This window comes from Halichoeres trimaculatus, unplaced genomic scaffold, assembly GCF_033239565.1.
Source record: "Halichoeres trimaculatus isolate MK-OKI-2021-1 unplaced genomic scaffold, fHalTri1.1 fHalTri1_scaffold_3, whole genome shotgun sequence".
Lineage (NCBI taxonomy): Eukaryota > Metazoa > Chordata > Actinopteri > Labriformes > Labridae > Halichoeres > Halichoeres trimaculatus.
In genome coordinates, this window is record NW_027437181.1 from 20,658,476 (window position 1) to 20,671,267 (window position 12,792).

The 12,792-nt window shown below is 38.9% G+C and overlaps 2 protein-coding genes across 3 annotated transcripts; both read left to right on the plus strand.

Moving 5' to 3' along the window:
• Positions 1-152: 152 nt before the first annotated feature.
• On the plus strand, positions 153-2,690 carry cnep1r1 (CTD nuclear envelope phosphatase 1 regulatory subunit 1). The gene is made up of 6 exons (XM_074666776.1): positions 153-251; positions 837-908; positions 1,172-1,245; positions 1,816-1,925; positions 2,199-2,253; positions 2,332-2,690. The coding sequence occupies exons 1-6, from the start codon at positions 227-229 to the stop codon at positions 2,371-2,373; spliced, it is 378 nt and encodes a 125-aa protein (XP_074522877.1). The 5' UTR covers positions 153-226; the 3' UTR covers positions 2,374-2,690.
• Positions 2,691-3,199: 509 nt separating this feature from the next.
• heatr3 (HEAT repeat containing 3) lies at positions 3,200-12,717 on the plus strand. 2 transcript variants are annotated; one of them, XR_012598130.1, is made up of 16 exons: positions 3,200-3,494; positions 4,775-4,947; positions 5,381-5,468; positions 5,712-5,809; positions 6,143-6,252; positions 6,744-6,884; positions 7,080-7,366; positions 8,495-8,585; positions 8,804-8,958; positions 9,267-9,349; positions 9,453-9,589; positions 9,921-10,009; positions 10,401-10,544; positions 10,622-10,798; positions 10,956-12,377; positions 12,535-12,717. XR_012598130.1 is itself a non-coding variant. In XM_074667287.1 (15 exons), exons 1-15 carry the CDS (start codon positions 3,360-3,362, stop codon positions 11,067-11,069), a joined length of 2,022 nt encoding a protein of 673 aa, XP_074523388.1. In that variant the 5' UTR covers positions 3,200-3,359; the 3' UTR covers positions 11,070-12,717. The 2 variants fall into 2 exon arrangements, 1 of the variants encoding a protein (XP_074523388.1); XM_074667287.1 differs by having other exon boundaries at positions 10,956-12,717.
• The last annotated feature ends 75 nt before the right edge of the window (positions 12,718-12,792 follow it).

Consider the following 12,792-nt stretch of genomic DNA (forward strand, 5'->3'; position numbering starts at 1 on the left):
CTTCAGACGCAAAGGGACATCTGGAACCTCTGGACCGATCTGGGCTTTTGATTGGTCGGGGAGAGGGGGACGGGACTTGTGCCCCCTCATCACTTCCCATTTAACAACCAATCATGTCAGAGCTAGGTACACAACTAATGTGGATTGGCCAGTTCACCCTGTCCATCAGCCGAGCGGAAGTAGGGGCTTGGCCAACCGCAGGCTGCTGTAGCCGGGACTTGCAGACATGAACTCCTTGGAACAGGCCGAAGGTAACTAACACCAAAAGCAGCTTAATTTTTCTTTTTTTTGGTAGCCACCTACTTATTTTAGCCTCACAGTAACAATAGAAAGGGAATTCAAAAGAAAGGTCCCAGAATACAGGTCCACAGTAGGCTGCTGGGAATTAACCGGCTAACAGTAGTCTGCTCACGACACTTAGCATGATTGCTAGCCTAACTGGCAGATTTTAACTTGGTTAAAAGCCATAACACGGATTATTCTCATGTTTTTATCAACGCACTGCATGTTTGTATCGCTTAAACTGTAGCTAAATATTCTGCTAGGTTTGGCCAGCACTCCGTTTGTTATAATCTGTGTTCAGCCCATTGAAACCAAATGAAACAAATTTAAGATGTAGCACTAGCTTTCCGTGTCTTACGTTAATGAGCCTTTGAGTTAACATTTTTTTTTTTATATACAAAGGCTGTTGTTTGGAGTTGCCAAAGGCTGTACTTATTAAGAAAAGGGACAACTCAAGCCTTTACACGGAAGAAAAGATCGGATATTCAGGTCAAGAGCCTTAATGATGTTATGACAAGACAAAACGAGACTTCATTTGCCTGTTTTTGTTTCAGACCTGAAGGCTTTTGAAAGAAGACTGACTGAATATGTCTCCTGTTTGCAACCTGCTACAGGCAGGTGGAGAAGTAAGTTACTGCAGCACCCAATGCCATGGATTTGACGGTATCTTCTATTCTATAAACCTTCGTAGATTAGTTCACTGACACCAACATTATCATGGTACTTTGGAAAAAACAAACATAAGACGTAAAGGCATGCCAAAGAAATATAACACCTGTCTGTTACAATCACTGACAATAGTATAATCACTACAACTAAGACAATTATACTCGACCTTGGCAAAAGTCATTGCGTGTTGTTTAGCTGGGTTTTACCTCTTGTGTTTCAGTGATTCTTATTGTGGTGTCTGTCTGTACTGCAACTGGGGCTTGGAACTGGTTAATAGACCCTGACACACAAAAGGTTTGTATTGGTCGACCATCACTTATAAGTTTTGTCATTTTTGGTTGTAAAGAAACTTGTGCATTTCCTGCACAACAATATAGCTAACTGCAATCAAAGCAGTCATTGTTTACTCTATTTGGGAATAAGATCATTGGGTGTATTGATGATGTGTTTTTGATGTGTTTCTGTTGATACTGACTACAAGAATTTATTAACAGCTTCTTCAGGAATGGCTGTGTATTCAAACTACCAATAGAGCTGTGTGTTTTTACCAAAATAAAGTACCGGCCAGGCAAAGTAGAGCTTTCTTTTCTTGAGAATAACATTTTGTTGAATACACGTCAATTGAAAGCTCTAGTACAAATTTGATCTTCTTTTATTTAGGTAAAAAAGGACAAATTGTCTTAAATTATGGTCAGAATCTTTTTTAATGTTTTGCATATTTTGGGAATCAATGTTGTCAGAATATCTTATGTGACCCTTGTTAGTTTATTGATACTTTTTATAGTCTGTTCAACTAACATCTGTGACAGTAATTATTTTTTTGTAGTTGAATGATTTATGTTTCTTTATCCATCTGTTCCCCAGGTGTCTTTCTTCTCATCACTTTGGAATCATCCTTTCTTCACCATCAGCTGCATCACTCTCATAGCTCTCTTCTTTGCTGGCATACACAAACGAGTTGTTGCACCATCGATGTATCCTTTGTGAGAACTGAAGCGTATGCAGACACGCTAAAAACTGCAGTTCTTTGAGATTTTGCTACACGCTGGCTGCAGAAAGACAGGAAACAACATTCACACTAAACCAAAAGATCTGTTCCAGAAACAAATGGGTGATGTCATAGATGCCGCATCCATATATTATACAGTCTATGCTCTAACCCAAACTGACAGCAAAGTGGAGAACATGTGAATATTTTTGGGTCGTTGCAGTTTTGTAAGTTACATCCTTGACCTTTGCTCCTCTAGTATTGCTGCTCGCTGTCGGACTGTTTTAGCAGAATACAACATGTCATGTGATGATGTAAGTTAAACGTCTTTCAAGCTGAATGTTGTACTCTTGACTACGATATTTCTTTTTAACACCTTTCTTTCTTTACAGACGGGAAAACTTATACTAAAGCCCAGACCAAACATCCAGTAAAGGCTTACAGTGGAGGTTAGAAAATGTACCTGGTTGCTGCTGGCTGTGGATCACTCCATGTTTCGAATCCTGTGATTGGTTTTGAACTTCCTAAGGAAGAACAGCACCCGCACAGAAGCTGTATGTGTTGGATGACTAAAGACATGAACTGAAAGGGGCCTTTTAACAGTGTTGCTGGTTGATCTCACCATTGCAGAAGCTGATTGATCTGCTCATTTGTTTTTTTGAAATATTATTAATTTCTAATGTTGAACATGTATTTTATCTAAATGTTTCTATTTTTAAAGTTATTTACCAAATAAATTCTTCAGGTGTGATCATTTGTCTTATTTTGATTTCTGAGTGTAAATCCTCCTTCTGTGCTTGTATTAAACTGTATGCGGTGTTTTTTTTTTCTTGTCGTTGCGCCCTTTGTTGCTTTACGACAGCTTTGCCTGCTTTCTGGAGAACAAGGGATGTACAAGTGATGGGAATTTGAGCTCTGTCAAAAGAATCGGTTCTTTTGACTCGATTCACTTAAAAGAGACAACTCTTATGACTCCGAGTTGGCTCCTTGGGGTTTCAAAATTAAAGGACCATCTCAACTGTACAGTACAGTTAATTCGCTGATGATTAATTAATATATATGTTACGGTCATTTCACTGTTTACATTGAACGACTCGATACAATCTGACCAACAGCATGCAGCCTTTCAGAAAAAAAAAGGAGAAATACAACTACTACTACTTTGCTGCTACAACTACTACCACTACTTATAATAATACAAAAAAGTCTCAAACTGAGCCCGCTCTGAATGTTCACTTTATAGAGCTGGTTCTATGAGCCGAATCGTTTACCATCAACACATCACATTGCTTTACGGCAGAATGCAATCTTCCACATGGCGTCCATGTAGAACACGGGATTCGGAGTGAGTTGATTTAGGCCGGTGTGAGAGAAGAAAAATCCCGTTGCATGAGCAGTTAGCACTTTAAAACGGATCAAAATGGGTAAAAGTAAAACCACAAAATTTAAGCGGCCGCAGTTTAACGCTGTTGGCCTGCCGGTAAATGCTGTGAAGGAAGAGGACGAAGAACAGCCTGATGAAGACTGCTGTCCAGCTGCCGAGTTACTGGAGAAAGTAGGAATGCAGTGAATTGTTTTTGTCTGTAGTATTACAAGTGAAGCTGCTCTCAAAGTATTTCTCTTTCATGGTGGAAATGCATTCAAACCCGGCATCAGGACCGGGATCTTAATGTTATAGTGTGAACTGAAACTAAAATGATCATTGAGGATTTACCAGTAGACGTGAGATTTTACAGCTGAGACATCAGTGTTTAATCTTAAATTATTTCGAAATATTATAGACTTAATGAACTAGGATCATCTCATAAAGTGCCTACTTTTACCTCCTCATTTGATTTAGTCAGTATAGGGGGATTTGGGTATATTGGGACAGTTTTTGTAATTCCACCTATTGATTTCTGCCATGAACTATAAAACACAACTCATATCCTTAAAACTTGTTTATATGAATTCATTGTGATTGATTATGTTTGGTGTAGCGTAGTAAAATGTGGTTCAACCTATTGAATTAGTTGTCACAAAATTATTATTAATGACGTTTGGAAATTTGGAACATCAGGTTACACGTAATTATTGTGGAACTTTGCTAAATCTATATAATATGATCATGATATATCACTGTAAAAAAACAACAACGCAAAACTGACTGCTTTTTGCACTGCTACTGCTTCAGTAGTTCCCCTTAGCAACTTTTTCAAAGTTTTCTCTACTTACAATTCTCCCCTGACTTTAAACTCTTCTCTGTACCTGCATCAGTATAAATGGAGATTTAGCCATGACCTAGAAAAAAGTGATATTGAGGCATAAAGGCAAAACATGCGCTGGAAACAAAATGTATCTACTATTGTTGCTTTACCAGCACTTGTACATTTATCATTGAAGCCTTGGTTTGGTTAAGCTTTATGTTATGGTTTAAATAAATAGATACACTTCATAAGTTTGATGAAATTAGTTTGAACAAATTGTGGGTAAACCCTAACAGAATTGTTGAATTAGCTTGATGTTAAAGTTTGTTCTGAACTCATTAAAAATCTCCACAAAATGCACAGAAAAAATGATTTTTATTGAAATATATTATGCACTTAAAATATATGCCCTTGCAAAAATAAAGCCAAACCAATATCATTTGTTTTGTTCTTTATTTTCAAGTTAACTTTCAGTTCGACACTGGCTGCATTAAGTGCTTTTGATTTTGCTTTCAAAAGCAGAAACACTGAGCTGATTCCTTAAGCTGTCCCAATTGACCTGATGTCCTAACTAGTTTTCTACAGGAAGTATGAATGACATGTGTTTGTAAATAACTGTCACATTTTTTTTTTTTGTATAATCTTACAGCTTCAAAGTCCAAATGCAGACATGCGAGAGTTCGCATGTGCCAGCATTTCTCGGGTGGTGCAGCAGAGTCAAATAATCCCAGGTTTCTTGCAGCGGGATGCTGTGAGGCGCCTGGGGCCCATGCTGCTTGACAGCTGCCTGACTGTCAGGGAGACTGCCACTGGAGCACTCAGGTGAGACAGTCAGATGGAAGGCACCATAATATGTCCAACTGTAAGAGAGAAGGAGTTTACAAGGTTACAAGGTTATTTTTGTAAAATTACAGATTGTATGCAACTTTTACCAGCTGTGTTGTTTACTCACATCTGATTGTTCCAGCTGCTACAACAATTTTTAGCAAGGATCCCACAAGTGCTGTTGACATTTAATTAGAATTTCAACCCAAGACCCCACCATCCTACAAATAGTCAGTGCTTTTTTAAGACCCTAACCTTCTGACTGTTATCTTCCAGTGAATGTTAAATCCAGTCCTTTATACAGTATACCAAAATCAGACAGCTACTCTGGGGTCCCCTTCAGGCTCTCATACAGAGACAAACAGCATCTCTGACAGCACCCCGACAAAACGATGAGTGTGTGTCTGGGACTTCTGTCTCCCCCTTACAGGAATCTGAGTGCATGCGGAGGTCAGGAGGTGTGTGAGGACATGGTGAAGCACGACGTCATGACTCCTCTGACAGCACTGCTTAGAGAGGTGAGAGTGCTGCTGCTTTTAGCTCTCCGAATCACTTCACTCCTTCCTCATCAGCAGCTGAAGTAGATGACTTTGAGAATGTTTCCAGCAAGTAGGCTTCATTCGAAAAACAAACATTGCTTCTCATTGTGAAAATGTTTGCGCCTGTACCAGAGAAAACAGACTTCTGGCTTCAAATTAAAACTTCAAAGTCTTTTGGATGTCAATAAATTTCATAAATCTCATAGCGTTAATGTTTTTCAGTGCTGTGCTGGTCTTGAGAGCGGCGTGTCGATGACAGACCAGAAGAATGTGGTGGAGGATATAGCCAATGAGGCTGTGAACCTGCTGTGGAATCTATGGTAGGACAGGAAAATGTGCAAAGTTCAAGCCCTTTTTCTTCCTCTTTCTTTCCTTTTATGGCTTATTAGCACTTGTACTGTTGTGAAATGTCTCTGTAGATATTTTTCTGTGGTTAGATTACCACCAACCCCCCAATTATCTGTTTATAAAAAGGTGTCTGTAGTTGATCTCTTCGTCAAAACCTCACTGTGAAAGATACAGTAATAGTGTAAATGTACTGCCATCTTCTGAAGTGTTGTGAAATTAATTTATGACTTTCATTACTCTTTGAATTCACTTCTTTTCATTGCATTTGCCAACTTGTTGCATGTTTGTCTCCTGTTGCATTCCAGTGAGAGCAGCAGTCAGGCACTGTCCGTGTTCAACAAAGCTGGTCTCCTTGATGTAGTTATTCAGTGTATGGAGAGACACCCACACAACACTGAATTGGCCGTATCTGCTGGTAGGTCTGATTAAAACATCATATTAACGACTTTTATGAATGCTTGGCTGCATCTAAGCTGTAAAAAGATTTATGTTTCATTGCACACCTCAAGTTCTGGCTCAAGTTTCAAATCAGGACACACAGGGCTCCATCTATGCTGGTTCAAGTCCTGTTGCTATGAAGGGAAATTCAACCCCAAACATAACCCACATTGAGATATTTTCTAACATTTATTGTACACATCACTGAATAAAGGGACTCCTCATGTGTTAGGATTCAGTTACATTTGTACAAAATTCCTGTGATCAACAGGTGGCAGTATTGTGCAATCATACCTGAAAAGGCAGGAAACAAAATACAGCAAGCTTAATAAACATATATTGTCCTCTGCCTCCAGCTTTTTAGAGCAGCAACATGAGAGAAGTATCTTTAATATTGTTTAACTCGTGTGAATTTGTGTATTTCCCTTAGTGTTTAACCATTCGTTCCTCTTCTTTGTGTTCAATCAGCCCACTGTTTGCACACAGTGACTGAAGATAACCCAGAGCTGCTCTGTAGCTTGAACACTGCTGTGCTTGGAGTTTTGGAGAATGTACTGCTGTCATCTCAGCCCGGCATGGCACACATCCTCCTCAGGACACTGGCTGCTGGTACGATAAGTTGCTGTCTATGTTGACAATATTTTAAAAAAGGTTATATCTTACCATCACCAAGGACTGTTAGCAATGTCAAAGGGTCATCTGTGGACAGGGGTTGACTAATCAAAAAAACAATCATCATAGAGCTGGGATGTATATATGTATGTATAAGTTAACTCTTTGGCTCATCTTCCTGTTGCCAATCAGGGACTTTGTGGAACATGAAAGGAAGTCTGCCGGCTGCCCGTCAGGCCCAGACCCTCAACGCTGTGGTGGCTACCTTGTCACAGTGCCTGGACCTGGACTCGGGTACAATGATACCAGAACTCAGACAGGCAGAGGAGGTGCGAGTTAGAAACACACCAGCTTTGGCCGAAGCAGAGGAACAGGCAGCAGGAGAGCTGCTTGAGGAGGAGATGGAGGAGGAAGGACCTAAACACAAGAGGAATGGGAAAGCTGTGAAGGCTGATTATGACTTCTCTGACCTCTTGCCCGTAAGTGTAATCTATTGTGTTGAGCTACATGGGTCTGTTATTTATGAATGCAACAGGTTTAAAGTCTCACCTGCCATATGAGCAGACCTTTGAATATAGTAAAAACACACCTGTCAGAGAGAGTATGACCTTTGAGTCCTGTCAGTAGCATGATTCTATTCTGGCTAGATATGGCTGATCAGTTGGCTCGTATATAATGACTCCTACTTATAATAAATAAAGTGCCACATAGAAATGCTTAGGATGTGTAATGGGGATTCAAAGAGATTGTTTGTTCAGCATTGACCAGTAAATGATTCATTTTTGATTGAAAACAAAATCTTACACAGTACTCAAACCTCAGATGTGCAGATGTACGGTATATCTGTTATAAATATTTCTATAAAAATGCAATGTGACTTGTCTGATCAACACTTATAATCTGTAAATGAATGTTCTCCTTAAAATTCTGCATTATTAATCCCAAAATATAAATATAAAGAAACTAGCCCGTTTGTTTTGGGGGTTCTGCAGTCATGCCTTGTGTGAAGGTGGTGCATGAGTCATCCGAGAGTGTGAGCAGAACTGACAAAGCAACAACAACAACAAAAAAACCCCAATCATATTCCGGGGACACTTCACAGAGTTCATGTGGGAAGCAGCCTCTAGCTTCAACCACGCTTGCAGACCCTGGATTTGATCCTGGTGCAGCAGAGCCATCCCTCTCATATGAGTCCACAAGCCCCAAGATGGCTGGCAATGTTTTACAGCACACTTCAATTTTGCGAGTTAAAAAAGGGGTTTATTCAATATGTAGAGTTGTTTTGTCCTAATGCTGTTGCAAATCTGACCACAATACAGACAGAATATTAACCAGGCCCTAATTTATTATTATTATTATTATTATTATTATTATTATTATTATTATTATTATTATTATTATTACTTTTTTTTAATTTCAGAAAAAAGCCACTAAAGCAGTATTTATGTGTGTCATAGTGCAGAGGTAATGTTGAACATGCTTCTGTGCATCTGTTGAAGGAATCTCCTCTCTGTGGCAGGCAGCTGAACTCAGACTGGGTGATAACAGCGCTAACAGTCATGGGTTTGGTAGCTTGTTGACTCACATGGCTGCTTGTTTTTGTCCAGAGGGGCAAGGAGGAGCTGAGGGAGGCAACGGCCTTGCTGACAGCCCAGCAAACGTCCTTAGAGATCATTGTCAACATGTGCTGCTCTGATGGTGAGTGTTGCGGGCACAGACAGCAGTGCTGACCCCAGGCATCTCATCAACATTATGTCCTGTGACACTCCCACCCAGTATTAGTTTGAATATGAAAAAAATGATTTTATAACAAAAACATACATGAAATCACTTTTGTTCTAGTTTCTTGATGCCTGGAGGTATTCTTGATTGTGTCCCTGGTCAATTCTGTTTTTTTTTGTTTTTTGCCTGTCCAGACCCCTCTGATGATGAGTGGGAGGAGGAGTCAAGCAGTGATGAAAGTGACATGGGTCCTGATGGGCTTTGTGAAGGAGTGTCAAATCTGATGTCCCCGCTGTGCTTGTCAGCTGAGGTTCACGCAGCCTTAATGAATCACAACATCCCTGAAAAGGCAAATACCTGTTTGTTTGCTCAGCAGCTCTCACTAACATCCATAGCTATTAAAGGAAAGGAGGGGTCCCTTAAGGTGTTGGAACATTTCAAAAAGCATGTGAACATTGTTTAGCTGTCGTTTTGAATTACCTTCACCTGAAATGTGGTTGTGATTATCTGTTGAACCTCACCCAACTCTCCCTCAGGCTTGATGGATGTAATTACTTAGCCTTGAGAGATGATTTAGCTCTACTTTCACGCATTTATTACCAAGTATAATGGTAAGAAGTTTTTTGAGATAATAGTTTCTTTGCTTCTTGAATCAAGGTCCTTAAAAAGAGTGGGTTCCCTAGAAAGGAGGCCATGGACGTGTGCAAAGAAAACCCCTCCTGGAGAGGCCTGATAAAAAAGTAACCTTTGGCCTCTTTTTATCTCTGATCAAAAACTGCTCACAGTGTTGATAAAACCTGTTGAGTGTACAAGTATTTGATCTTAGCTGACATTTTCTTTCAGAATGCAGCGTGTTCAGTCAAGGGCACTGACTTGCCTCCACAGCATCCTTTCCACCATGGATGCAGAATCTCTTGGGGGAGCAGCAGCCCTGCAGGAAGCAGCACAGCACCTGTCCACACTGGTCTTTGGGGCAGCAGGTCTGACATTTATGTCATATTGTTACACGGCACAAATCCAACATGTCAAATTTATTTCAGTTTCATTTTATTTTCAAACGCACATTTATAGGGTCACTCTTGGTTTCAAAGATTCTGTAGCAAATGCAAACAAGAGCAAAGCAACATGTCTTTATTGACTCACACTTGACTTTGATTCTCCTTGAGTGACTCCAGTCAACTCAGACTTGACTTGACACAGACTCAAAGTTTGATGACTTTATGTTGATTGTAGAGTAATAGTAAATAAATATGTATTCATGTGGTAGTGTAGTACTAAAATGACACAAATTTTCCCTTCTTGTGCTTTTAGAGATACCTAAAGATGAAGAGTTCCTTGAGGCAGTCATCAGTGCCATGCGGTCTCTTTTACAAATGATTGCCTCCAAAAATATTCCTCAGGTACAGAACACCCTTTACTTTAAGCATTTGCATAAATTTATTGGTCACATAAAAATAAAAATTGGGCCCTGCATTTCCCATAACACATTGAAATTGCATCTTTAGTAAGAGCCAACATGTTTTCATCCAGTTTTTAGTGAAAGATTTCAAGGTAAGATAAGTTAAATCTTGCAGTACTGGTTCAAAGTCTCCCGTCCAGACAACCCTGATGACGTCACCAAGCTTAAGTTATCTTAAGACTTTGATAAGCTCCTGCATTACCGTTTTTGCCAAGTGCATAGTTGCACTCATGAGTATGTAACTACAAAAATGAGAGTGGTCCCTTAAATCTATTTTTACCATTTTAATGTTTATGTTGAAGAGCTTAATATCTACCTGATGTGGTTTTTAGTGTATGACCCCCCAGCAACTGATGAGCCTGAGTGAAGCAGCCACTACCTGTGACGTTGTCAGTGTGAGGGTCAACGCTGTTGCCATATTGGGCATCACTGGCAGCACATTAGCCAAAGAGAAGGGCACTGCTGGAACCCTTCAGGTATTCTGTTTCTCTGTTATCAAGTCTTGGACTGTTTCTTTTCCACTTCTGCTTTCTAAGAAACTATGTCATTACAGATGATTGGAAACGCATTACTACAAGTAGCCACGAGGGATGCAGACCTGGTTGTGAATGGAGAAGCCCTCGATGCCTTGTTTGATGTCTTTGCTGATGGAGATGAGGCAGAGACAGCAGCTAAAAACATCCACTTACTACCTGCACTCAAGACGCTTCAACCTGTCTTCAAAGCTAAGGTACCCAAAATTTGGATATTACTGTACATTGTTTATGCTGATTTTGATAAAAAGTAACTCATCACGAGCTATACTCAACAATTTAATTTAATGTACCTCACCTTAAGGTGTAACTTTTTTGTTAATTAGATTAATTTATTTTAATTTTTTTTGCTAGATTCGTAAAGAGGGACGAGGAAAGTACAGCCCCCAGCAGCTCTGTGTGCTCGACAACATTAAAGTCAACCTGAGAAGGTTTATCGGTTATCTGGAGAAGGTGGTAAAAAAATAAAAAAGCTGTGTGTGCTTTGTTTTGATTCATTGAAGATGAATGGACTATTTGGACAAAGATATGATGGAAGATGGTTTGGAAACCATCAAGTGTCTATTGCATGGATGGTTATGGATTTTTTTTACTTGTTCTGAATGTTGATATTTTTAATTATTATTTACTTTATTACAAAGTTTATGTTTTGCGAAAAGGGCATGGAAATATGCAATATTCATCAAGTTACAACAAACTGCTGTGAAAAATGTGAATGAAAAATGTTTATCCCTCAGTTTGGAAGTATTTGACCAAAAACAGCAATCAGGGTTAAAACTTTTTTTCTTAATAATTATAAAGCCATCAGTTTTAGAGAGCTGACAAATCCACATTTACTTTACCTCTGCTCCAGTGTGTCCAAGGGACAATAGTTGTTGTTCTTCTACAATGCTTAGAATACTGATACTAATTAGAATGCAGAGCTGTTGAATATATTGTAAAAGATACTTTTGGCACAACCCCATTATTGACTATAAAGGAAAAAGTATTTCTTTAAATGACTATTGTGTGACAAACCAGTTTCTTTTCATTTTAGGCAATTTAATTAGAAAGTAATTTTGGTAACTTATAAAAGATTTGTCCCACTGCCAAGGTTGTAAGAAAATTCAAATTCTTTGCTGATATTTCGCCTTAGAAAATACAAACACTCTCTACCTCTCTGGCCTCTTGTCACCACCCTTAACAAAACACTTCAGGGTACTGCTCTTATGAATGTTGTGAGAACTCTGTCAGAGTTTGTGCTTCTGAACAGTGGCTGCCAAATTCTTAGTGAAAGAATTTTTCGTTACTGACTTTATGAGGTAGCATGTTAATGGGTAGCATGGTAATTGTCCAGAATGAGTATATATGGGTCTCACCAATACTTTATTTCATGGGGTGGTTGATTAGTCTAGTAGTAGTTTCCAAATGTCCTGTTGACAGCTCTGTCATAAGGGTCTCCTGTTTTGCACAATAATCCTTAACTTATCATGATAAAGCAACCAAGTGAAAGTGTTCTGCGATTCTTATGATGTTTGAACTTGTTCCCAGTTTCTACACAACTATTTAGGGAAGTATCAGCTGATGTTAATGTTTAGAAAGTAGAAGTGACAGAAAATTAGGTTGAGTGGTTTCTCCATCTCTTTTTCAAAAATAAATCATAACTACCCTTAATCTTTTTGAAGCATTTTTTTTTTTTTGCTCTGTTTAAACCAGAGGTGAGGTGAGAGAACTATAAATGCTCAGTAGTAAATTTCATGTGGGTGAAAAAATGTGAAGCAAAACACCAATACAACAGTTTGGCTTCTCTGGACACTGTGGTGCATTTTTAGCACATTGTCTTTATGCATGATTGTTTTTAGATAACCTGGTTTTAATATATTTGAAATAAATCCTGAAGGGTTATGATCTGATCAATCATTCAAAACCAAAACCCTCTGGTAACAGATTCCAGTTTCAGATATACTGGCAATTACAAAATCATTTTCCAGTGAAAAAATTGAAAGGAAATGTTGACCCAATAGTTACTTTTCTAATTTCTGATTTTTCTAAGACTGAAGGTTATACTGCAAAAGAAATAAATTTGAAGATGTTCATTTTCCCAGTGGCCAGGACAGTGAGAATTTGTGACCTTTTTTTTTCCTTTTTGGAACAATGAAATGTCTGTTATGCTCATTAATCTCATTCACATTGAAATCATTCTTGTTTTTAA